Source organism: Lagopus leucura, unplaced genomic scaffold (genome assembly GCF_019238085.1).
Source record: "Lagopus leucura isolate 7727_CA_CO unplaced genomic scaffold, USGS_WTPT01 Super-Scaffold_100159, whole genome shotgun sequence".
NCBI lineage: Eukaryota > Metazoa > Chordata > Aves > Galliformes > Phasianidae > Lagopus > Lagopus leucura.
In genome coordinates, this window is record NW_024962335.1 from 9,625,751 (window position 1) to 9,651,356 (window position 25,606).

Here is a 25,606-nt window from a genome sequence, read left to right on the forward strand (position 1 = left end):
AACTGACAGTTTTTGTACTAACAGTGTACTAATAGTAGTACTAACAGTGGGTCAAACAGCCTGTTCCCCAAGCAATTAGGATAAGGGAGCTGTGGGGTTTTTATCCTCTCAAACCAGAAGTAATGTAAGGACAGATACGCTGTTCATCTCCTCTCAGCAGCGCAGCCAGAGGATGAGCCATCCCATGCCCTGCAGCCATGAAGAGACTTCATCCAGCCCTTGCAATCCCTTCCCCTCCCAGAGACAGAACAGCAGACTCTGCCCTCTAAGCAAAACACAAAACATGCTCTAGCCTGATCTGGGCCAACCTTGGAAGTGAAACTTTGGAGTGACAACAGGAACTGCAAGAACACAAGTGGTTACAGTAAGTTTCAGCTCACAGCTCCACAGATAACAGCCAACTGCAAGTGCAGTTTTTTCTCTATTCCAGTACAGCAGAGGGTTTTCTTCCTACATTAATACCTTTGTTAATACCTACACCTGTCACGGAGTTAACTAGATCAATCTATGCCCGCGACAGGGGAGGGCGGTAGGCTCCTGCCCTCCCTGCACCCCCACCCTGGCCCCACAAAATGGGAAGGAAGGAAGGGAGAAAAAAAACAGCAGCAACAATCTATGGAGGAAAACTTATTTTACTATGATATCGGAATGCAAGATAACACAATATAATACAACTTAATTGAAATTGAGACTAATAAATCAAATAAGATATGAGGGTTCCTGAGACCGAGTCAAACCGGAAAAGCTTGGTACTGCTAGGAAAGCACCCTCCAGCACCCACTGCCAGGCAGTAAGAGAGCGCCCCACCAAGAAGAGCCAGATCCCATGACTTCCACGATGTACAGGGACAGGTACCCAGAATTGGAGCATTACCACTTTAATTCCCAGTGCGCTACATGATGTTTTGGTGCAGAATACTGAAAACCAAAAAAAAAACCATAAAACCATGACAACACCCAGCTCAGTGCAAGAGCAGTCATGGGCCAGCATGTGGTTCTGCTACATGGCACAGAAAGAAGAGCCCAGATTGTTCACTTTGTCACAAGGGCCAGCTCTGTTGGAGCAAGATGGGGCTAAAGAGTGAGGTAGGGAGAAAAGGAAAGGGTATTACTGATGCTTGTTTTTACCTGTCTCCAAGGACAGTTTTGTAGCATCCAACAGTGGGCACATGAGAGCTCACCAAAGAATGAGCAAACATATGACAGAACCAGCAAAATAAATATGATCTCAAGATCAGTTCTACAAAGCAATCAGAGGGCACAAAGTACATCTCCTCCACTAAAAGATCCACTGTTTCCTGCCATCTGGTAAGATCCCAGAGTACTGATCTCTTCACTCTTTCAATGACTTAAAAGGAAAAAGAAAAAAGAATAAAAGAAAAAAGAAAAAAGGAAAAAAAGAAAAGTAAAAAAAGCCCACAGAGAACAGTCATTTCCGGGGGAAAGCACTCTTACCAAATAAAACATTTACTCTGAGAGTAAACTGGAAGTAAAAGCAGGTATTTTCCAGGAGGCCCAAGAATATCAGGCAAGTATTCCACACAGATACATTGCCTTAAGCCCAGTCACCAAGATCCAGAGTGTGAGAGAAACAACAAAAGCAAGAAAGACCTGATTCCTTTCTTGATTAATATCGAAGTTGTGCACGGGTGACAGCACCATGAAGCTCAGCAGACTCCTGCCGGTGATCCTAGCAGGGCTGCTAACTGACCCAGCACAGGAGTGTCAACAGTGCTTTACATGAACAAAATTGTCCTCAAGGGCTGACATGGCTCCACGTCATATATGAATGCCATTGGCTTTGTTCTTATATCTTGCTTCATCCATTTCAATGTGGCTGAAAGCAGGGTTGTCCATTCCTTCGGCTACCATTGTTTTCCAGTTCAACACAACCACTTTCTCCTCCTAAAAAAAAAGAGATAAAAGCAATGTTGTGAAGTGGAAGAAACAGTCTTCCTCTCTTTGGCCTGCAGGCAAGTAGACCCAGTCCTGACTTACAGAAAGCCTTACAGGAAAATATGCCTGCTGCTGACAGAACATCGTTACTCACTGAAATAGCTGGTATTTTTCTAGGGGCATGGAAATTTTCTTATTGTGTAAGGTGCAAGTTGTGCAAAATGTTCTCGTCTCATAAAATGTTCTTGTCCTGCACAGTGTTCAGAGCATTTCTGGTTGTGCAAAGTTTTAATTGCTGTTTTCACATCTAGAGATCTGTCACCACCAGCCCTCCGATCTGTTGGCTCCCAACCCTCAGTCCTTGCCCCATCTTTGAGAGGATAAGCAAATTAACATGCTCCATTGCATCGATGCTTCATCTTCGCTAAATGCAATGAGATGTTAAGCTCTTCATGTGCAGGAAGTTGTTCAGCTGCCCCCCAGTTATTCTGAGCAATTAACTTTCTGCACAAGCTGTGATGCCAACTACTTCTTACTCAGCAGTATAACCAGGCTGACACTCGATTCTGACTCTAGGCAGAAACCAGTATGGCTGTGGATGTTAGCTTCCATCTGTTTGGTGAGATTTTCTTTTCAAAAGGCTTTAGAGATTAAATTCCCAGATGGTGAAAGTAGATGTTGTGCATTAAGAACTGAATGACAACACCTGGATAGTCGGTATCCATAGGTGAAGAGCATTCAGTTCTGTAAAAAACCCTCTGTTGTTCGTAAGCAGGAGCTAAAATACAGGAGGTCATGCTAAGAGGAGCTACTGTCATCAGGGAGAAATGTTTTGCACATTGGACCATCTCAAAGACATGATGAATATGATTGCAACGATGGCCCTAACTGAGAGGTTGGCTCTGTTTATTTTAAAAAACAAATTTCTCCTACATTCTCCTTTCTAAGAGACATTATTTCCATACTACCCAATAATTTCTCTTGTATCTTAGGGAGGATGATAGGAAATAGACACACTGTCTAGAAATGAAATGCCTTCTCTCAAATAGTAGCTGATGTTGCGGAAAAAAAAAAATATTTTAAAAAATCCCAGAATTTAGAAATCACGTTTACAAAGAAAGCTTTGCTGAATCCAACACGTGTCTTTGTTTAGCTTCCAAGGGAATAGTGAGGGAGTTTTTTGTCAGAAACTTGGAGAACAATTGTCCCTTGTCTCAGCTTCTGCTCTGTTGTTATGAAGTCAGGCTGTGGCCAAACACAGCTTCACTGCCTATGCCAGCTGCTTTTGCCTCAGCCGCCCTGTGCTCTGCTGTTGCCTTAAAGCACCAAATGCAATGCATCCTGGTGAGAATAGATTGCCTTTGCTCCCAAGAGGAGAGATTGCTTTATATCAGAGGATGCATAACTATACTTACTGGTTCAGATTTACACCAGGAGAAGTTGGAGAGGAAATCTTCTTTGGTCAGCAGGAATTTACTGTCTGTGTTCTGCTTCAGTCCTCCTGCAAAATAGGTGTGCTTCAATCAGCCAGGTTTCCACACGTACGTGGTATGTCACAGCCCAGCTCTGGGCACCAAGCCAGGACAGTCATGCAGCAAAAGCCACCAAGCAGTCACAGGCTAGATGTTACATTCCTTAGGAATCATTCCTTTACAACCATGTGTCCCCCTGCATCTCTCAGAATATAAAATTATCCTTGAGATCTACCTGAAATTTCTCAGCCTTTTTTCACAGTTTTCTAGATTCTCCCCACGTTTCTGTTTGAAAACTTCTAGAGCAAATCCTCTAGAAGTTTAAGAAAAGAAAACAGTAGACGTATCTTGTGCTTGTAAGTTGCAGGACACAAAAAAAGTAGTGGACCAATCAACCTGCTGGGTTGGAAGTTTGGTGTTCCAATAAAAAATAAAGGGAACTCAGCTCTGAGGTAGGAGAGGATAATAGGTTTGAAATCTAACAGTGTCAAAGTCTGATGAGTGCTGTAGCAAGATCCTGGCCAGGTATACTGGAGAAAGCCATGAGAGCAGCTGCTTTGGTGCTGTTTCTGCCATGCACAGTGCAGTTGACAAGTGCAGTATGCACTCATCTAGATGGAAGAGCAGAGAGGTCACAGGCTGGAACTGATGTCCCTGCTCTCACTTGTTGCTTTTGCACCTTTCAGAAGTAGTACTGAGCAACTGAGAAAGAAAGCCATGCATGGGACCTGCAGCTCTTTGACACGTGCCAGGGAAATGTAGTGAAATGCATGCACTGCACAGGTGCAAACAAAAGCCTTTGAGTGCTCTGAACTCACTCAAAGTAAAACTGCTTTTGTCCTCTAGAAGAACGGATGCATCTCCTTGCCTTGAGTTCCTTTCATGTTCGGGGACAACCCTTCAACCTCAGCACCTGCTGAGATCTCACGAAACAGGAAAGGCAGATGGGATTTTTGCCCCTTATGTTAAAAAACTGCTGAAACTTCGCTCTCCTTAGAGATTTGAAGTGATCTTTGCTGTAATTAGAGGTCAAGCACAGGATGTGGAAGGGCTGAGGGGGGGAAATGAGAGTTAGGATAGGAACCTTCATGCAACAGAACAGAATATCCCACGTTGGAAAGGATCTGTAAGAACCATCAAGTCTAACTTCCATCTCCATGCAGGACCACCCAAAATTCAAATCTTACATCTGAGAGCATTGTCCAAATGCTTCTTGAACGCTGGCAGCTTGGGGCTGTGACCACTACCCTAGGAAAACCATTCCAGGTCCCAAACACCCTCTGATGAAGGACATTTTCCTAATCCTCAACCTTTGTGATAGGGATTCTGGCTCTTACTTTGGAAATGACAGTTCTCTTTTTGGTCATCATGGTTTGAAAAAAAATCTAAGACTTATGTTCAGCCTCAGCTGTGGAACCAGTACCTGTTAGGAGGCTGATAATTATTCCCACAACTATTGTGGTAAGTGTCCCAAGGGTGCTGAAGTAGAGATAGGACAAGGAATACCAGTTATCTGCCAGGGCAGGCCTGAAAAAGAGCAGGAAAAGAGTTAACTTCTGCTGTCCTCTTCCGAGGAACCTGAAAATGTTGTCTGTATCCATACAGAATATAAATACTGTATTTATGTATGAGAGTATGAGAGCTACTTTCTGAACCAAGTGAGCTGGTATTCTTGAATTACTTTGATATGATAAAATGTGCATTGCAAATCTGTCATAAAAATATCAGAAAATATGCCTTTATAGAGGAGGAGACTGGTTAAGTACATGGAAACAAGCAGGTAAAACAGGACAGTCTTGTTGCAGCTAGGAATCTAGTGCAGAGCTGAGCACTCTAGCTACCCAGATAAAGGGACAACATATTTAGAAGGGGCTGAGTTATTTAAAGAAAAAATACATTATACAACATCAGCCACATGCAGTCAAAAACAGCCAGAAATAACAGGGCAGCTCTCTCATCTTGGGTTACATTTTGCTTTGGTATTCTTCAGAATGTTCTCTGTTGCTTTTCTACAGCCATGAGCAATGCTGAAGGTCTTGTATGAGACATGTAGTGGATGCTGGGCATCCGTGTGTGCACTGGGATGTCTTTCACTGACTGAATAGCACTTTTAAATGTAACAGTTGGGAATACCTAGAAATGTGTTCAGCTCTTGTTCCAGCTGTCTTCTGTATTATAACTGCTATGTTTAATGGTAGCTGCCCAAAGACAGACATGGAGATTGCAGAGGGGAGAAAACCCCTTATATTTTTTCCATTATACCAATGCTCTCTTCTGAAGCAAAACAAATGCTAGGCAGATGTTCATGTTGCTTCAAACCAAATACATGCTGTAGTGACTGCACATGAGGAACTTTCATACCTTTTTGCAGCCTGTGTGCTGAAGATTGTTGTTAATGGGTTTTCTGTCGATGTAGTCAAATTGCTTGAGATGGATATATTACAGCCTGCAGTTGAGAGGGGGAGAGGCAAAGTCCTCTCTGGGAGGGGAGGATAAATCTGAGAACCAATTCCAACCCAAAGTGAAATTACCAAGCCAGTGATAAGACCCACAAATGCACCCTGCAAAAGAAAAAATGATACTCAGGCTTGCAAGGAAAGCAAAAGTATTTTGAAAACAACCACAAAAATTAGATGAGTAAGAAACACTTAAGTTAATAAACTGCAGGCACGACGGGAAAAATAAAATGTACAGCTGGGGAGAACTGGGAGCTTACTTCATTTCCCTTTTGGAGAACTCATTGTTTGCTTATGGCTCCTGAACTTACCTCTTTTTATTTTGCCACTATGAATACACAGTGAAACAATAGCTTTGGGCTTCTTGGTTTATACCAAAAAAAAAAGCTATTTTATCTGAGACCATCCTTGAATCAATATGATTTTTTTTTAATTTTCATTATTTTTTTTAAAGTCTCTTCTACTTCAGGATGGGTTTCCTTGCTGACAGTGATTTTTTTTTTCAGCTCATATTTTAGATTTTCAACTGTTAAACTGTAGAGGATAGTGATTAGCAAATCTTACTAAATAACAATCTTCCTCCAGCCATCTTCTTCCATCCATTCTCCGCCATCAATACATTTTTGATGGAGTAACTTTTTCATCCCCCAGTGCTGATTTTGCAATAACTAAACCACTTTAGTAGAGCACCCCAATACAGTCTGCCTTTTAAACACATCTGTTTATCACCTTGGACTTCCGGATGTGTTTTCAAGACTGCCTGCCCTCAAGGCATTCTTGGGTTATCCATCCTACCCAAAAGGCCATTCTCCCAGCTGCCCTCATGGGAAAGAAAAGGGTAAAGATCAACATGGAAAGTATCAAAGAAATATCCTTGCTGCCCAATGCAAATTTATTGGGAATGGAGGGAGGTGGATGTACCCAAAATTACTGATGGATTTTGGTCCAACAGGGCTTTATATTTCTACTTACAATTTCATTTGCAAAGGAGCAGAGAATTCCCAAGGAAAACAGTCCTAAAAGGGGGCCACTGATCATGCCAAAAATGCTGAGTGCTGCCTGTGGAAGGAGGAGAGTCTATCAAGCACTGCGTTAGAAAAGTTAAATACACAAACAGGGCAGGAAGATGAGAAGGAAATTAATAGATTTTAATTAGTGTTTTCTCAGCTGTTGTTAATTCATATAGTGACATGGGTGCTTAGAGCAGCGGTTGAGTCTGTTTGAGGCCAGTACCCAACAAAGAATAAAAGCTAATCTCATAATAGTTGCCAGCAATTATTTCCTTACACAATTTGTTCTAAGCTATTTGACACACATGAAAATGCAGCCTGACACTCACCTGGAGCAAGGCATCCAGGAGAGACGCCACTGCAGTCATAGCAATGCAGACTCCGCCATAAAATACGCCTGTGTGGAAAGGAAAATCGTGAACACACCAGCTGAAATGTCCAGCGATGGAAATGGTCCCTTCTCACCCAGGAAGCCCTGACATCACAATAAACCCACTGCCATCTGTTTGGCTTTGATTTTGTTGTTTGTTTGGGTTTTCTCTCCTAAGAGAGCCCAACAAGGCCAAAGGGCCTGGTTACTGTTTACATTAAGAGGAGACCCTGTGAAAGTGACAAAATCCTCTTCCTGTGTATGATTAGTTAAGTACCTGATCCTAGATGGCACATGTATGGATTAAACACAGTAGCAATACTAAGTGTATTGTTTGCATTTCTCAGGTAATCTCCTGTGTTGTATTCACTATTTTGAATAAGTAATTTTGCATCTCAGTCTAAAGCCTTTGGAGCAAGAAAGTAAATGATGTCAGATAATGGGAGCTGGCAGAGTTACAGAGGACATCCTGGACTACCAGGATGTAGTGTCTCCTGCCAGAACCCACAACACTGACTCATCTGTGCTCTCTACCTTCACTTCTATTAAGTTTCACTTTCTGAGTGACAAGCAATAGGTTAATCCCACCACTGAATGTGATAGCTCAGGCAACTCAGGACAATAACAGCATCAACAATTCCAGCATAAACACTGCTTGCAGTAACATTTCAGAAGCTGCTGTCAGGTGAAAACATTTCATATTTGTCACCTGCCATTAGTCCACTGTGCTCAGTGTTATGGGCTACACTGTGCTGGGACTGAGGTTTTTCATGCCTATTAAGCACGCTGCCTTGGGCTGCACCTGCAGCTGGTACCAAGTCGTACAACCAGCAGAGATGGAAAGTGCACGTCAGAGAAAAATCTGCTCAGCCCAGTTCTGACCCTCTTCTTCGATGATGGTCATTGAATATAGGAGCTCAACAGGCCACGGGGTCCACAGGTATGTCAGGGAAGATGTGAAGTTGGTCACTCTCTGGAGTGCTGTAGTTCACATATCGCTCTGTTCACAAGGTTTATTACAAAATCATTTCTTATGCTTCTAATTTTTGACAGAGAAATTAAAATATCACCTATTTTAATTCAAGACATTTGGTTCTGTACAACTACAGGCAACACTGAATATAAAGGCAGTCTATCTTTATTTCTTAAAGATCAAATACTTTCTCTTAAGCTCACTAGAAATAGCTTGTCTCTCATCCCGTACAGAATTTGCACAGCTGATCTTGGCTCCCCCAAATATCAGTCTGAACACACTTATCCCTGACTTAAAATCTGAATCAAGCCCTCACTTCATAAACAAAAGTGGAAGAGAAATTTCCATACTCATCCCCATGGAAATCCATGACAACTTCTTTTCAGAAAGGGATTTGAAGTATGGCCTGATGAGGTCTTCAACAGTCACAGCAGCCAAAGCATTTATGCTGGAGGACACTGTACTGCAGAACACAAGATATATACTTTTTTTTCTTAATCTTAGACACTGAAATCATAGATAACAAGTGAGTTAATGGCAGAGAGAAACTGTTACTGTCTAGAATAGTGTCAGAGAACAAAGGCAGCTGCTGTGTTGATTGATTGTTGATTGTGTTGATTGCTGTCGGTGATACAGTTAATAGTTTACAAAAATCATTTCTAATAACTGCTCTTAGCGAAGACAAGGCAATTCTTACTGAGAAGGTGGGGTTGGATAAGTCAATGAAATGAAGTGTACATTACATGTGGCCGTGCCGTAAGCACTACTATAGCCATGTTGTGCAACCACCTGCTTATAATATTCAAAAATTCCTCTAGAAGAGAGGCTGTAAAGCACAGAGAGGCAGGGTTTGTTAGTGCCGCAGATCACAAGACGTTTCTTCCCATTATCAGCAGGGAACTCTAAACAGTTTTGAGTATTAAGACATCAGAGCATAGGTGCTGAAAACTGAAGATTTGTAATTGCAACATCAGTTCCTAGCACTTATCCTAAAGATTAAGGAAATTAAATGCAGTTAAAGTGCATTTCAGTATAAATGCAACTTTAGGTTTAACAAAATGAAAAAAAATGACACTAAATTCCAAATTATTAATTTACCTTAATGTTCCACTGTAGGTACTAGCCATAAAAAGCCCTGGCACTCCTGGAAAATCACTGAAAATATCCAGCACAAGGTAGGGTAGCAACTAAAAAAAAAAGGAAGAGTGTCAAAACTTATTATATTGCCATCATTTTTCATTTTCTTTCTTTTTTTTTTTTTTTTTTCCCAGCTTTTTTTGTTGTTGTTGTTAGAACCTTATCAGTAGCAGGCTGCTAAGCTCTTCCAATTTGAAATGCTCCACAATGCAATATTTTTTGGATTTCTATAGAAAACAAAATGATGTTTAAAACATCCACATGAAATACTGGCAAGTCTGTTTAGACAGCCCAGCAAAGGTGAGCACAGAGCTGCTGTCAGGCTTTCTTCCCAGAAGATGACTGTAGAGGCAGCTAGCACTGAGCAGCAGGTAGTTTGTACTGTACATCACTCTGTCGGGCTTGGGTGCCACAGTAGATGCTCAAGTCTCTGTTGACACTACAAAAACTTTACAGATTCGGTCCAATAGCCTTAGGGTACCTGATAACTATTTCCATATTGGAAGTTGTGTGCTATTTGTTGACCTTTGCAAGGTCTGAGAGCTGGGAAAAGATACAGACTGTAAGATTTTCTGCCTGTGAACCATTTTTTTCATCAAGTTGGTCTTTTTAGTATCTTACAGGTTCCACCAAAATTATTTGACTCACAGGAGGCACCTGACAGCCTTCAGGTATCCACCCTGGCTTTTTATATCTCATCTTATTTTCTTGTTTAAGGCCAAGCAGTCCTGCCTCCAGTACTCCATTATCCCTGCTCTTCTGGACTCCCAGCTATTGTCCATGGGGATCTATCCATAGCACACAATTATCTGAACCACAAACAAACTGCAGCTCTGTCAGACCCAAGGGGATGCTGGCACTGATGGGTCCTGAAAGCAGATCTGCTGCTTTCTCCAAAGTTTTCTCTCCTGCCACAGTCTGAGCTTAATCCCTGAGTTACAAACTCACTCTGTGTGGACTTGAGCATGTCCTTATACCCATCCCCTAGTTCTTGAACCCCCCTCTACATAGTTGCACATGCTCAATAGCTGCTTTTTCATCACCGTCTCCAATTGAGCATGCTTAGTGCCTGCTCCTTCATCACCATCCTCAACGGGAAAGTTGCCCCTTCCTCCCCATTGAGATGTGGGGCTGTACCTGGTCGAGTGCTGACACCTGCCCTGCCGTCAATGGGTCACAATCCTTGTAGAAGGAGTACAGGGACAACCCGCAGAGCGCTGCGCAGACCAAGATCACCCAGAGGCCTATCAGGTTGATGTAGAGGGACCTGCACCAGCATGCACAGAGATGACATGTTAGAGCTAGATGTCCCACCATACTGCAATTAATGCAGTGGACAGTCAGCGCCTCTCAAGCAGACCAAACAAGCATCATCCCAGCACTGAGGAGACACCCTGTTCAGTGGCTGCCAAAATGAAAGGGAGTCACGGTATAGCTCTGAGCAATTTTGACCCAGGCTCACATTTCTAAAACCACAAATTACACTTTGTTCTTCGTAGCACGGTTCTGAGCGCATGCCCCCTGACAAGGCCTACTCCAGAGATGATAGGAGAAATACGGCAATCTGCACATTTCATGTGCACAAATTTACATTACAGCGAGCTAGCAAGAAAACATTCTTATCCCCTCACCACACCCCTTGGTAGAGACAAACCCCAGACAGATTTGCAAGGCAAGGTGTCACAGATCAAAGTGTGGTGTACCTTTCATCAGCAGCAGCACTCCTTTGCCTCTGGAGCTGCACTACCACACTTACACAACGCTGGAATCATGCTCATAAATCAATAAATTCACCATCCTGGCAAGGTTTCTGTGGAAGGCAGCAATGAGGCGGGCACTCCCTCCCACTGTGACTTGCTTTGGAGCCACTTCCAGCTGCCATTTCCATGGATCAGGGGGTCACCACCAACCCCAAAGCTTCCCCTTTAGCAGCCTGGATCCTGGAGCAGTCAAGGAACCCTGTCTTGTCCCCACGTTCTGAGGGGACAGCTGATGCAGAGAAGAAAATGGTGGTCATCACATATTAATGCTGCCTTTGTCACACACGACAGGCAGCCTCTACCCATCACGAAAAAGAAATCCTTCTCCCCACGTTTCCTGCCCCAGGGAGGGCTTTTTCTTTCTAACTATCTGATCTCAGCTCTTGATGACTCCTGAATCACAAAGTTCTTCACACCATGGCTCACTATGGTGGTTGTTTCAAGTGAACACACCCAGAGGGAGCGTGGCCTTGAAAAACAGCATTCCTTTCCAGCAGTTGTTTCCTGGCTGTGTACCGTGTACATAGGGGGATTTAACTGCTGACAGATCACACACATTGCACCTTTGCCAACTAAGACTTCTTCTGTGTGGATCCCTGGAGGATCTCTGGTGTCTATGCAAACATTTCTATGCCTGCACTGTTTCAGATGGCCTTTTAGTGCCTTCAAGACCCAAGAAGGCAAAGAGCATCAGCCTTTGGATTGTTCCAGAGGATTATCAGGATGAATGAAGTAAACTTATCTTTATAGTCTTGTTAGGCATTGAAATGTGTGTTTTTATATAGTTTTTTTTATAGGTTGACTAGATGAGATTGCCATTTTATATCACAGAAAAATGATTGGCAAGCACAGTGTAAACTATGTAACAGTGTAAAAAAGACTTAGGTAAATAAAGGCTGGTTGGATAACACAGGACAAAAAACTCTACATTTACGTTTCATATTTGAAATTGGCATTGGTGTAAATACAGCACTAGCAGCATTTTAAATTTATTTCTAGGCTAAGCTAGTGAAAATGAAGTAATCTCTCTCTTATAGATGCTTACACACTACTTAAGCGTTTTGCATAAATTTAGCTGAAGTTGTTCCTACATTGACATAATCTACCCTGAAATAAGGCGCTCAGAAGCTGACGTAGCATAAAAAATAACCAATGACTTAAATCAGTCCAAATCTTTTCAATAGTTGCAATAGCAGTATTAGCCTAAAGCCTGTAGCTGAGATTAGAAAGTTGAGAGAAAGGCACAAAGGCAAAAGAAATTGTTTGCATTCAGTAATTCCTAGTTTTAAACTGTGTCAGTTTTTGACAGTGAAGAGAAGGAAACTGCTTTTTCTATCTTATTTACACCCCTAGCTCATGGTATACCCTGTGACTTAAGCACTGGGATGTAATAATCGCAGCACTATTGGAGGACATGTTCCCATTAATTCGGGATGCGTAACATAAGGTGGAGTTTGGGTGAAGTAGGCACTGTGACTATGCAAGGCTTGTTTTTAGTTGGTTGTTATAGTCTGACTCTAGGAAACATGCCAGCCAATGATCTTGAAAGGAAAGTAGAGGAGAATGTGCTAGGAGCCCATATTCTTCTGAAGGTGCAGATCTCCTTCTCGAGGGCCTAGCATTGCTCATCTTCAAGCACTATGTTTGATTTGCCTAGTTACTGCTTAAGGATGACAGCACATGTTCATACTTACTAGTGTGTTTCTTGAGTGGGGTGAAGTCCCTTCCAATAGCCTGAGAAAATTCCTACTCTTGTGCCATTCTTTAAGGCCTTCCTATGACCCACAAGTTGGGAACTGTGTAGGGAATTATTTTCTCAGTTCTGTTTTATTATTAAACAAAGCCTTATATAAAATGCCATGGAGGAGAAAAGCCTTATTATTGTGACCCAATGACACCTGACACTTCTCTATACTAGTTAAATGGTGGCAAGAGATGTAGCTGCCAATATGACTTGCCAAATGTGTTTAATTACATATGTGAGTGAACTAGATAGTCATCAAAGAATTATACTGTTTACAATTGTAACAAACTGTAGCCATTGCACAAAAAGCTTTCTCCATGAACGGGAAATACCAGGAGGCACAAACAAGGTGTCATGGAATTCAACTGCCCATCCCAGCAGGAGAGAGATCCATCAATTGAGGCTCTGCTGTCATTAGTATGGCATGAGCTAGAGAATCATAGAATCATTTAGGTTGAAAAAGACTTTCAAGGTCATCAGGTCCTACCAAATACACCTGAATTTTTATTCATAACTCTTGAATTCCATCCAAAACCCTCCAGAACCAGATACCTCTAATCCAAGTCGAAGACACTTGCAAGAGCCCAGAAAATCTACCCAGCAGCTGCCATGGTACTACATTTTTCTTGATCACATCATGCTTCTGGGACACCATGGAAGTTGTCTCCCATCACAGAGGGTACAGATGGGGCAATGGAATAGCCCTAAGTGGAGCTGGTGCTTGAGAAGGAACTCAGGCACAATGTATGCAGCTGTTCTCCCACTGGCAATCATGCCAGCTGGCACTGCAGGTGTGGGATGCACCTCTTGACTTTGCAGCACCAAGAATTTGGGAGCTACACACCGGAGACTGCAGGAAAGCCAGACAGTGTTTTGGAATGTGGCACTGTATGCTGAGATGTGGCTGATGAGGGGCATCAGCTCATTCCTGTTCACAGAGTAAATGGCTGAAAAGTGCATTTCCATTATTGCCAAAACTAAAATACTTCAGGTCCAAACTTTAACACGATTTTTGTGAGCGTTTTGCTGACTTTATGAAGTGTAAATCCTCGTAAACTCCTCCTCTACTGCATATCACTGTGTTATGGAATTTAGTGACTATAGGTAATGATATGCATTTATATATCTTTCCTATAAATAGACTTTATTTGCTTGGTAATAGTTCTTAAATATTGAGTTGTGAACTATAGGAATGACACTAAAGATAACAATAAGATAACAGAGTTAGTAAATATACTCTGTTCTAGAGTAAAGGCTGATCAGAAATATTTAAACTCAAGGAAAACAGAACTCACTGCCAGTCTCCATAATGAATTCCTATAGGAAAAGTCTTGATGATCATGAAACCAAAATACATGATTCTTCAGCAATTCTATCACTGAATAAAAAACATTTTTGTCTTTTCTCAGGTTTATACTCACAGGTACTGAAAATATTTTTAGTCTTTACTTAGGTAAAGTACCCCCGCTCTGGTTTAGGTTTAGAAAAGTAGCAATTGATAAAGCTAAAGCACAATTCAGTGCTATATTGCTTGGTCTTTAGGTTGCATATAAACTTAATGTAGTTATTTGTATGCAAGAATACTGGCAGAGTGAAATGGTCCATCAGAAAGTTGAATGTCACAGTCATCTATCGTAATTAAAATGTCAGCATTTACTATGCCAATTTGTCTCCTATCTGGTCCACAAAGCAGACAGCAGAAGTTGTTACCTTTTACAAATAGGTTTTATACAGACAACAACAACAACAAAAAATTAATCTGCATTATAAAGAACAGTCACTGCTAAATTCAGACATCAAGAGTTACTGAAGGCAGACTTACATTTTTGCATGGAACCTGCTTTTGCATGCACTGTATCTCTGTACTTGGGACTGGCTGACACCATAAAGGCTAGTCCATGTGAAGGTCCCACCTATAATAATCGTCCAGAAGGTATGCCTTTGCAATGGGTTGGGATTAAAGCTACAATGAGAGGGAAAAACAAACAAAGAAAACACTCAGAATATGAAACTCTTTTCATTATCAGATGACCTTAATGGCTAGGAGAAGAATTTCCTCTTACTTATTCTCATATAAATTCAATTAATTTATCCGGATTTTGAATATTCAGATATTCCAACTTTACATGAAATCACAGAAAGCAGATTAGAAATCACTGAAATCACTGACTGAAACACTGATCTGCTCAAAGGTGAATTCGAACTAACTTATTTGCCTATAAATTACAGTCATAAGTAAAGCACTGTGATGCCTGTTGCTGTTGTGATGAAATGAAGTTCCAGTAGAAAGTCTAATATGCCTGCTTATCTGGAGAGACCTAAATCTAACACCAATACAAAGGTGTGTTTGCATACCCAGCCCTTGTAGACAGAGCCTCTATAAAAAATGTTGCTGATTTAGCTCTAAGTGAAGAGCAGATTTTAAATGGAATATATTTTTAAATGATATGTTAAATAGAGCAATAGATTACACTTATCTTGCCGAAAACATTATATTAATTCAGCTATTATATGCCTTTATTCCTTTTCTTTTTCAATCTGAATTCTATGATGAGAGAAGAAGAAATGCTGTAACTTCTGCATATAAACCAAACAGATTAAAAAAATCACTGCTCATGAGAAGAAAGTATGTTTCTTCCAATGAATTATTATTTACTGAAGAATTTGGTACGAATTTCATAGAATTACCTGATAAATATTGTGAATCAACAGACAAAAGGACAACAGGTAATACCTGTCACACTAAACTTCTATTATTTATAGCAGCAGCTGATGTTTGTCAGCAGAATCACCTATTCATCAAAAAAACAATAACTTCTTTTTATTTTTTTTTTTTAAACTTAAGGAATCTTTTGATTTAGCATTCTCAGGAATGAATATTCCTAACCTTGCAAAACTATAATCTTGGTCTACAATTAGTTACAGTAACAAAGGGTAAAATGCCATTAAGATTATTTCTAATTTTCATTTTAGGGAAAGAAAAACATTCCCCCTTTTCAGATTAGGTAACAGCTGTAATTTTTTCAGCTACTTTGGTTCAGTAGCTGAAATACCAAATCGTTCCTTTGCAAACTGTAATTATAAATGTGGTTGTCTTCTACTCTTCACCTTTCACTTTCTGGAATCCAAAATGCATCCGTAAAACATGAATTTGAGAATGTGAAAGATTTTTCTCTTGGCAGAATGTTGCACAGAGTTAATCCTCCAAAAGATCCTCCAAAACAGGTAAGCTTGTTTAAATATCTGTAAAATTTCGATCCCCAACTCCCCACCTTCAGAAGCAATTTAATTTCACACTTATCAGGAAAAAGGCACATCATCTTCAACTGAAAACTCACTCCCAGAAGTTTAATCTTCCTCCATAGTAGGAATCATTTATAATGCGTCCAATTCCCTCCTGGACTACCACAGCTCGTATAATCACAGATGCCAATCCAGCGACCATGATTCCAATCTGGAAAACATCTGTCCACACCACTGCTTTCAGACCGCCCTGTGTGAGGAACAGCATGTATCAGGTACAGCGGAGCAGCTGTGCTCCTGGCAAATGTTCACATCCAGCTAGGAGAAACCTTACTGCATGGATTATTCATAATTCTAACTGACTAATTCTATCTTATTCCTGGATAGAAACAATTCTGCATTGGGATGTTTAGGAATTGTATCTTGCAACATGTTCAGGACCTTCTGTGAGGAGCACTACGATGTACTGTGACCACAGACATATCCAATATCATTCATCATTCATCACATCCCCCTGATTCAGAAGTTTCATAGAATCATAGAATTGCAGAATCACAATGGCTGGAAAAGACCACTAAGATCATGGTTACAATCATCATCTCATCTCCACCATGCCCACTAACCATGTCCTCAGTGCCACATCCAGACTGAATAACTCCAGGGATGGTGACTCCATAGCCTCCCTGGACAGCCTGTTCTAGTGCCTCATCACTCTTTATGAAGAGAAATTTTTCCTAATATCCAACCAGAACCTCCGCTGGTACAACTTAAAGCCATTACCTCTTGTCCTATCACTAGTTACCCGTATCAAAAACTAAACAGCAGACCATGCTCATCTTACATGTTTACAGCTTCAGAAGGTCACTACCTACAGTCACTAACTCCAGAAGGCATGCAATTTGTGCAAATTAAAATAAACATTATTTAATCAAAAATATACAAATAATTTTATGTCATGCTGATTCCATTTACACATATCCAAACACTTGGTCAATTAGCACTGACCTGAAGAACAATCTTTGCATGTGACACTTGCTATTTTCAGTGTCCCCCACTAAGAGACTGGACTATTATAGTTGTGATGAACAGGTGCTTGACAAATTAGTCTGCCAGGCTAGCAGAAATTACATAGGAGAATTTTCAGGAAGGAAGATCTATCTTTTTGCTGTTCTTTTAGGAACAGAAGTCACACTGTGGCTGCCTTTGTGTCTAAGTCATTGAATCACAAAACCCATAGAGTTGGTAGGGACCTTTTAAGGTCATCTAATCCAACACCCCTGTAATGAACAGGGACATCCACAGATAGATCAGGGTACTCAGCACCCCACCAGCCTGGCCTTCAGTGTCTCCAAGGACAAGGCCACCACCTCTCTGGGCTACCTGTTCCATTGCCTCATCACCCTCACTGTAAAAGACTTTTTCCTTATATCCAAAGTCCCTGGATGAATACAGCTCTGGGCTGCAGCTGTGCTGTGAAACCGTGCAACCCATTTATTAGCTGGCTTTTCAATAAATTCCACACTTGATGTGAATGGCAAAAGGAACCGAGATTTCCCTCAGCTGAATGGCCTACATACCAACGTGCAGTAGAAAGTGCAGATCACGCCAGTTGCCACCACGGCACCCCACAAGTCGAAGCCCGTGACTGAAAAAGAGGGAAAGGGCAGCAAGTATAAGCAAGGCATGGGGGACATAATTCTGTAGGACTGTTTTTTTCACCTCTGTCTGGCTGCTGGGGAAAAATGAAAATAAGTAAAATGCAGAAGTAGAAAGTAATAAAAAACTACAAAGAAAAGATGTGTGTATCTGAGCTACTGAATTCACCTTGACCAGCTCTAGAAATGCATAGTTGTTACAGATATTGGCAACTGCTAAACAATTGGAAACTTCTAAATAATTGTTCCCCTATATTCAGCACTCGTGAGGCCGCACCTCGAGTACTGTGTCCAGTTTTGGGCCCCTCACTGCAAGAAAGATATTGAGGCCCTGGAACGTGTTCAAAGAAGGGCAACAAAGCTGGTGAGGGGTCTGGAACACAGGCCATATGAGGAGAGGCTGAAGGAGCTGGGAATGTTCAGCCTGGAGAAGAGGAGGCTCAGGGGAGACCTTATTGCTCTCTATAACTTCCTGAAGGGAGGTTGTAGTGAGCTGGGGGTCGGCCTCTTCTCTCGTGTCATTAGTGATAGGACCAGGGGGAATGGTTTCAAGCTACGGCAGAGGAGATTCAGGCTGGACATGAGGAAGTATTACTTTTCAGAAAGGGTGGTCAGGCACTGGAATGGACTGCCCAGGGAGGTGGTGGAATCACCGACCCTGGGGGTGTTCAAGGAAAGGCTGGATGTTGTGTTGAGGGACATGGTTTAGTAGGAGCTATTGGGAATAGGTGAACGGTTGGACTGGGTGATCTTTTAGGTCTTTTCCAACCTTAGTGATTCTATGATTCTATGATTCTAATTACATAGATTTGGGAACCTAAGATGCTTTTGGTCTTTAATGACAACCAACAAAACCAATATTCTTGCAGGGCTCAGCTCAGAAAGGTTCTAAAATCAGAGTCCTTCCTCAGAAGCATTTAGGTAGGCTCTGGAGCCCTATGCCAGGGATTTACACAGGAAAGCAGCCATGGGCATGCTTCACAGACACAAGCTGCTTTAAGCAATGGTTTGGAAGATATACGTTGGTCTAAAAGCCTCTTATTCTGTGTTCTTTTAGGGAAATGTGACAGCATACCTACACCAGACAGCTTCTAAAAATGCCAGTGCCCAAGCTTGGCAGGTTGACACGCTGCCCAGCGTGGCACCATAGGGCTCCCCAACAGAAGCCCAGGCAAATGGGAAGTTCTGCAGCACAGTTCATGGAGGGCACCCCTTCCAACCAGGCTGTAGCTTGTTAGAGCAAGTTACAGAGTGCTTCAAGAAGTGCACTTAACCAGATGGACTCAGTGTGTGTTTATCCTGCCCACTGCTTTCAAGCTTGACTTATTTTTCCTTAACTTTTCTGAAATTAGCCTTGACGTGAGGATATTCTGAGAGAGCTAGAATAAGTGAGAGCAGATTTTCTTTGTTTAGCCCTTTCTGTAATTCCTTACAGCCAGAGATAAGGGAGCAGGATTAGATCTGGGAGGTCTATCAGAGTTCTCATCAGGACCAGCTGAAGTCCTGCAAGACCTCACAATCAATATTTGAAATATATACATTGGTGTGCATTACAGAAAGAAAAGCACACCAGTAGTATGTGCATAAAAAAATACAGAAGAACAGTTCAGGATGGTCATCTTACCTTGATTTAGTGCTAAAGCTGGAGCGTAAACAACAATGCCAGTGTATAATGTCTAGACGGGGAGAAAAAGATATAAGAACAAAATAAGCCAAAATTCCTGGAACAAGTGATGTTTTCTGAGATGTTTTCTCTTCAAGCACTTCTTCAGTCCAAATTTCCTAAATGCATGACTGTTAAGAAATAATTCAAATTGCTGGAAGACAAATGTATGAGACTAACCAGTACTACAGTCTCACAGCCTAGTCTGCTTAAAACAACACAATTATTCTTAAACACCCCATCCTTCTTTTGTTTCTCCTCTCTCTTATAATTAACTTGTTTTATTGCTTTATAAGTGCAGTCAAATGAAAGACACAAGAGCAAAAGGAAATTGGTAAGGTTTACACATGGTTTGCCAAGGAATCTATTACAATTTACTTTCTCAGTCTTGGGATCAATATACCTCTCAGTATGCATCTGTAATGCACACCAAAACAAGAAACACAGCATTAGTTAGGCATTATGGATAGGATTATAAGGGTTTACAGTTCTATAAGATGAAGCCATGCATGATCATCAGCAGATATGTATTTTCATCCAATACAGAAATAATCAGACAAATCAATGAGCTGCTGTATCCACTTCTAACAGCACAGTGGGATTCATACACTGATATTCTCTATATTTGATTCAAGTATATTTTTAAATACCTTTTTACCACTGCTATTACTGCTGGTACTATTCGGGCAAGCTCACCTGTAGCATGCATCAGGGCAAAGCCTGCATTGCATAGATGAACTTCTGTGAAGATCAGGACTTGATTCAAGGGATCTAAATCTCAGATAGGTCCTGAGCTGACTTACATCAGCTTTCCATATCTGATGGTGGGACCAGCAGGGAAATAGTTGTTCTTACCTGTTCATGTGTGTGTGCTTGTTTCTTTCTGCACTCTGAACCTTCTCTAGGTTCTCACACATAGCTTGTACACCCTGAAAGCTGCCAGCCCTTGCCTGTCCTTAGCAAATTTAGGAAGTATTACTTTTTGGAAAGGGTGGTCAGGCACTGGAATGGACTGCCCAGGGAGGTGGTGGAGTCACCGACCCTGGGGGTGTTCAAGGAAAGACTGGATGTTGTGTTGAGGGGCATGGTTTAGTGGGAGCTATTGGTAATAGGTGAACGGTTGGACTGGATGATCTTTTAGGTCTTTTCCAACCTTAGTGATTCTATGATTCTATGATTCTAATCTCTCCTCAGCACCAGCCGCATGACTTCATGGCCAACAACTGCCAACAATCATCAAGCCCAAAACATTTGGCACCTGTCCATCCAGTGACCATCTGCCATCTGCATGGGCTGTAGGATCCTCTTCACTCAAGAAGTCAATGAGAGACAGCAACTTTCTTGTATGCAGCGAACAAGTGCCAGAAGCTTTGAACCACAGAAAGTCACCCATAGGTTGTCAGTTAATTTCCTGTACGTATGCTTACATTATATAAAATTATTTTTCTGATCTGTGCAAGATTACATTTGGTTTGTTCCAACTTACGCAACTGTGATGCCTTCATGTTTGCCAATGATTCATGCATGCTAGCACTCTGCTTTTCCTATGTGTATCCAAAACATCCAGCTTAGCAGCACTGTTCACTTAAGGAATTAGCACTGCAGTGGAAAAGCTGTGGTTGTTCTATAACTTCCAGTGGATCTTAACAGTACCAAAAAGGACAAGAAGCAAGCATACACAGAAGCATAACTTAGAAAGCCTTCAAATTCTATATTCATTCTTGCTTTAAACTCCCCAAAACATCCATTTCATAACTGCGAACAGAACACTTTTACTGCTGGTGTTTCACAGCATCTGGCACACAATCACTGTACCTTGGAAAGCTGCAGTCCCACCCTGACTCACCAAATGGGCTGGATATCCACAGTAATGCAGGGACTGCTTTAGTTTGACTTTCCCTAAGGCAGTGAGTGATCTGTAGCTTTTGTTTGCAATCTCCCAGCAGTGATACAAACCCTTGTACTGCCAGTGACAGGCTTCTGACAGCTTGTTTTCCCTGTCACCTTCCACAAATCTTTGGGAATTAGCCAGACTCACAAAATCAGTAGCCCATGGCATGAGATCTGCCGCTGCAGACAACTGGGGCATATTTACATTTTGAACTTTCTGTGGGCTTCTCTGAGGGCAGGCCAGTGACTGCTCTGTGCACTGTTTCCCTGTGCCATGAAGGGTGCCATGGCATGGCACTGATGCCAAACAACCACCCCAGACGCTCAGCAATGCTGGGGATGTGCTAAAGGGAGGGTGGCCCAGCATTTGCTCTCCATCTGATTGCTTTGGTGCAGATTTCTTTTTCTTGCTCTCAGGGGCCCTTCCCTGTGCTCACTCCATCAGCTGCTCATGGCAAACAGGCAGCTGTGTCCAGCTGAGCAGCCCTGGTGGCTATGCGGACCCAGGAACCACTTTGAAGTTTACTTGCCGTTTGTATAATGAAGAGGAATGTTCCACAGAGACGCAGGTATTTATTAAATCGAAGCTCTAAATACTGCAGAAGAGAAGAAAAAACAAAAGTTTACATCAAAACTTGGTTTTATTGAAAGGACTAAAGTGAAGAGATGAGCAATAGAGAAAGGGCACAGTGTTTTTTTAGTGTTTTGTTAATAGTCAAAACCTGATGGAAATCTCTTTCAACTTTATTTGATATTTCTTCACAGACCTCACCACTGTGTAATGACACAAGAGCAGGTGAAGCTGACATTGGCTAACCAGTACAGGAATGAATCAGTAAAAAGAAGATGGGGAGACCTGATAGCTGCCTTTCAATATCCAAAGAGGAGTTAGATGAAAGAAGAGGACAGACTCTTTAGCAGGGCCTGCTGTGACAGGACAAGGGGAAATGGTTTCAAACTGAAGGAGGGGAGATTTAGAATGGATATAAGGAAGCTGTGTTTACAGTCAGAGGGTGGCAGAGGTCACCCAGAGAAGTAGTGGATGCCCCATTCCTGGAGAGACTCAAGGTCAGGCTGGGGAGAATCTGAGCACCCTGATCTAGCTGTAGTGTCCCTGTTCATTGCAGGGGAGTTGGACTAGATGACCTTTAAGAGGCCCTTCCAACTAAAATGATTCTGATTCTCTAAGCTGGTGCTACACTGCTGCCTCTGGGCACTCATGGGGCAGGGAGCTACACACTTGGCAAAGCTCTGCACCTATTATGAACTCAGTGTTGTTCACAGGGATGTTCCCTAGTACAACAGAACTTGTTTATGTCATGAAATCAGAGAGAAAAACATTTCAGCAATGCCTGAGCCTTAGTTTGGAAACTCCCCATCTTCTACCAGCAAGTAGAAATGCAGCCTTTCTCAAAAGAGGAACCTCACCTCTCTGCCTAGGGTGCAACCTCTGTAAATCTCCTGTAGGGCAGATTTTTTTCTCACTGCCTGTCCTCTGAGGCACATGGTTGCACAAAAGGGATCCCCTTCACCTGTCAATCCGCCCATATGACACAGGTAAACACTGAGAAATCCCACAGTGCTCACTTGTGTAGCCAGCACTGAAAATACGGTCAGTGAGCACGTTCACTCCAGGCAGCCGTGCTGAACCCCTGGACAGGCACAAGAAGTCTGATCTCTGAACTCTGGCCACAAATAGAAGGTATATCTTTTATAGGTGTGTTACCCTGACTAAACCCTGATATTATCAGAGAGTTTCTGGTCTTAATCAACAGCCTTTAACAAGAGCAGACATATTTTAAATATCACCATAACTGATAGTCCAAAGATTAGTAGTTTAAAATGCATTGTTTCTGTTAGGGAATTCTTATTTAACTCCACCAACTGAAACCTTGCTGTTTTCAATGTCCAGTGCTGCTCCTGCTCAGTGTAATAAAATGCAAAAGACCAAAGTAGCTATCCGAGGACTTTCACCTACACTGATGCCCCTTTTCCAATATCCTAAAACAAGAGCAACTTGCCTCCAAATCTGCAGCTAGGAACTATCTTCCAAGCAAGACCAACACGTTGCAAGGACCTTCTGGGAAAGAAGAAGGCCTTGACCAGGTTCATCACTCCAAACCAGTGAGACTTGATGCATCCCACAACCCCAGATTTCTTTGCACTCCTACGTTTAGCTTTAACACACATGCAGGGCTGAAAATGAGCCATATTTTCATAGAATCACAGAACTGTAGGTGGGGGTTAGAAGAGATGTCTGGTGATAATCTCATCCAACCCCTTGCTAAAGAAAGTTCCCTATAGTATGTTGCTGAAAGCAAGAAAACCTGTGCAGATACAGAGTACCTGCTGACCTCCCTGTACAAGCAATGGAAAAGACACTCATTGCTGGAGAGGCTGTCTTTGCAAAACCTCTAGGAACAGCACAAACATATACTCTGTCAGAAAGGCACTTTTGTGGCGTGCCTGAGCTTAGAAACCAGTCTGGAATGACAATGATTTGAGAGTTCTCCTTCTATGTTACATGCAGTTGCACTTTAGATGCTGGATGGCCTTGGTTAATTACACTTTGTTAATCACACAACATCATCAAAGCTGCACAAGGATTAAACCACTTGCTCAATCGAGCACCTGAAGTGAGGAGACATCTGGCATGGTGCACAAGTCCCAGCAGCAGGGGTGAGTGCCTCCACTCTGCAGTGTGGGCAGAGCTGGGGACAGAGCAGGTCAACAGCCCGCCTGTCCTCAGCAGTGTGGGAACACAAGCTGCAGGGCAGCACTGCAGGGGACTTGGGGAAACAGAGTGAGGAAAGACAAATAGAAAGCAGCCAAGAGAAGCTGCCCGGCTCCCTGAAGGCTCTGGAAAGGCTCCTTCTGCTCAACCTTACCTCGTAGGAGCTGGTGATGCCCAGCCTGTAGAAGACAGGCAGGAAGATCTCAGCAGTGCACAGCGCTACCAGGGTGTAGGTGATGGCGAAGAGGCAGAAGATGGAACCATAGCGGTAGATCTCAGCGGGGGTGCCCAGCACAGTGACAGCTGACATGAAGCTGGCGGTGAGTGAGAGAGCCACTGGGAAGGCATGCATGCTTCTGCCCCCTATGAGAAAGTCCTTGGAGGTCTTCTGTCCCCCTCCTGCAAAGGCATAGTAGATGCCGATGGCAGCTGACACCAGCAGCATGGCAGCGAAGACCACATAGTCCCAAACGCTGAAGCCCCTCATGCCAACGGAGCAATTGCAGCCTGACCCAAAGTCAGATGTGCAGCTGCAGGAGGAAGGCGACGGGACCCCGCCAACCAAGGCTGCAGCGCGGGGCGGTACGAGGCGCAACTCTCGCCCTCGTGCGCGGTTGTGAGCGCGGTGCCGGGCCGACGGGACGGCCTTATAGAGCCCCGGCGCCCGCTCCTCCCCGCGGCCCCGCCGAGCGCGAAGGGGCGGCGACCCGGGCAGCGCGCAGGGTGACGGCGGGCTGCTGCCGCGGCACGGAGTCGGGCGGCGTGGGGGAGCGCTCCCAGCGGGAGGGTGCCCGCTTCCCTGCTTCGACCCCGGGAACCCCTCCGCTTGGTGGAAAGCAGCTCCCCCCGCAGCCCCCGTTGGTGGTGTTTTCTACTGTGCCGTTAGCATTCCCTCAAGTGAAGACGATGGAAATGCTTTTTTTTATACATGTGCTTTTTTACCTATATTTCCGTGGGTTGTGCAATCTGCAAGATAAGGTGCTGAAGTGGATTTCCCAGTACACTTACCAAAGGAACACTTGCTGAGTGCTGCAGTTACAGAGTATGATAAGGAAGCCCCGTTACCTGCATTCTGATCAAGGAAGTTTTCTCACAAATCACATTTTCAGGAATCAAAGTGCACAGGAATATCAGAGAGGGGGCTTCATTTGCTGACCCATGGAGTAACACATCAAAAATATCAATGGGATTTCAAGCCCATGGATGTTCTCTGCTGGAGATGTTTCCATAGCTAGCAACACGTCCCGGGCTAAAACAACAAACGTTACACCTTGCCACTTTGATGTAAAGGGTTAAGGTGTAAGGGTGCCAAAGCTGACCAAGGTGGCTCTGACAGCAGCATGGTTGCATGCAGTGGTGCTCAGGGCTTTCCACAGAGGCTTTCAGGCTTGACCTGTGCATTGGTCAATTCCTCTTCTGGCACAAGACAGTATTAAGAAGAAGTTTTTTACACAGAGGATGGTGACACACTGGAACAGGTTGCCCAAGGAGGCTGTGGATGCCCCATTCCTGGAGGCATTCAAGGCCAGGCTGGACGTGGCTCTGGGCAGCCTGGTCTGGTGGTTGGCAACCCTGCACAGAGCAGGGGAGTTGAAACTAGATGA

The 25,606-nt window shown here is 43.0% G+C and overlaps 1 protein-coding gene across 1 annotated transcript; it reads right to left on the reverse strand.

The window, feature by feature from the left end:
- Nucleotides 1-643: 643 nt before the first annotated feature.
- SLC5A8 (solute carrier family 5 member 8) lies at nucleotides 644-25,073 on the reverse strand. The gene is made up of 16 exons (XM_042889933.1): nucleotides 25,068-25,073; nucleotides 24,157-24,873; nucleotides 21,799-21,864; nucleotides 19,340-19,391; nucleotides 17,638-17,705; nucleotides 16,156-16,310; nucleotides 14,640-14,780; nucleotides 10,451-10,580; nucleotides 9,275-9,363; nucleotides 8,527-8,639; nucleotides 7,163-7,230; nucleotides 6,796-6,882; nucleotides 5,729-5,928; nucleotides 4,791-4,894; nucleotides 3,311-3,396; nucleotides 644-1,904 (listed from the first exon to the last, which is right to left on the reverse strand). The coding sequence occupies exons 1-16, from the start codon at nucleotides 25,071-25,073 to the stop codon at nucleotides 1,779-1,781; spliced, it is 2,208 nt and encodes a 735-aa protein (XP_042745867.1). The 3' UTR covers nucleotides 644-1,778.
- Nucleotides 25,074-25,606: the final 533 nt, after the last annotated feature.

Coding starts and splice junctions, on each gene's coding strand:
- SLC5A8 (XM_042889933.1), bottom strand. Junction 9,364..10,450: donor AGGTGTCAGCACTCGACCAG/GTACAGCCCCAC, acceptor TTTTTTTTTTAG/TTGCTACCCTACCTTGTGCT. Junction 1,905..3,310: donor CCTGGTGTAAATCTGAACCA/GTAAGTATAGTT, acceptor CTTTTTTTTTAG/GAGGAGAAAGTGGTTGTGTT.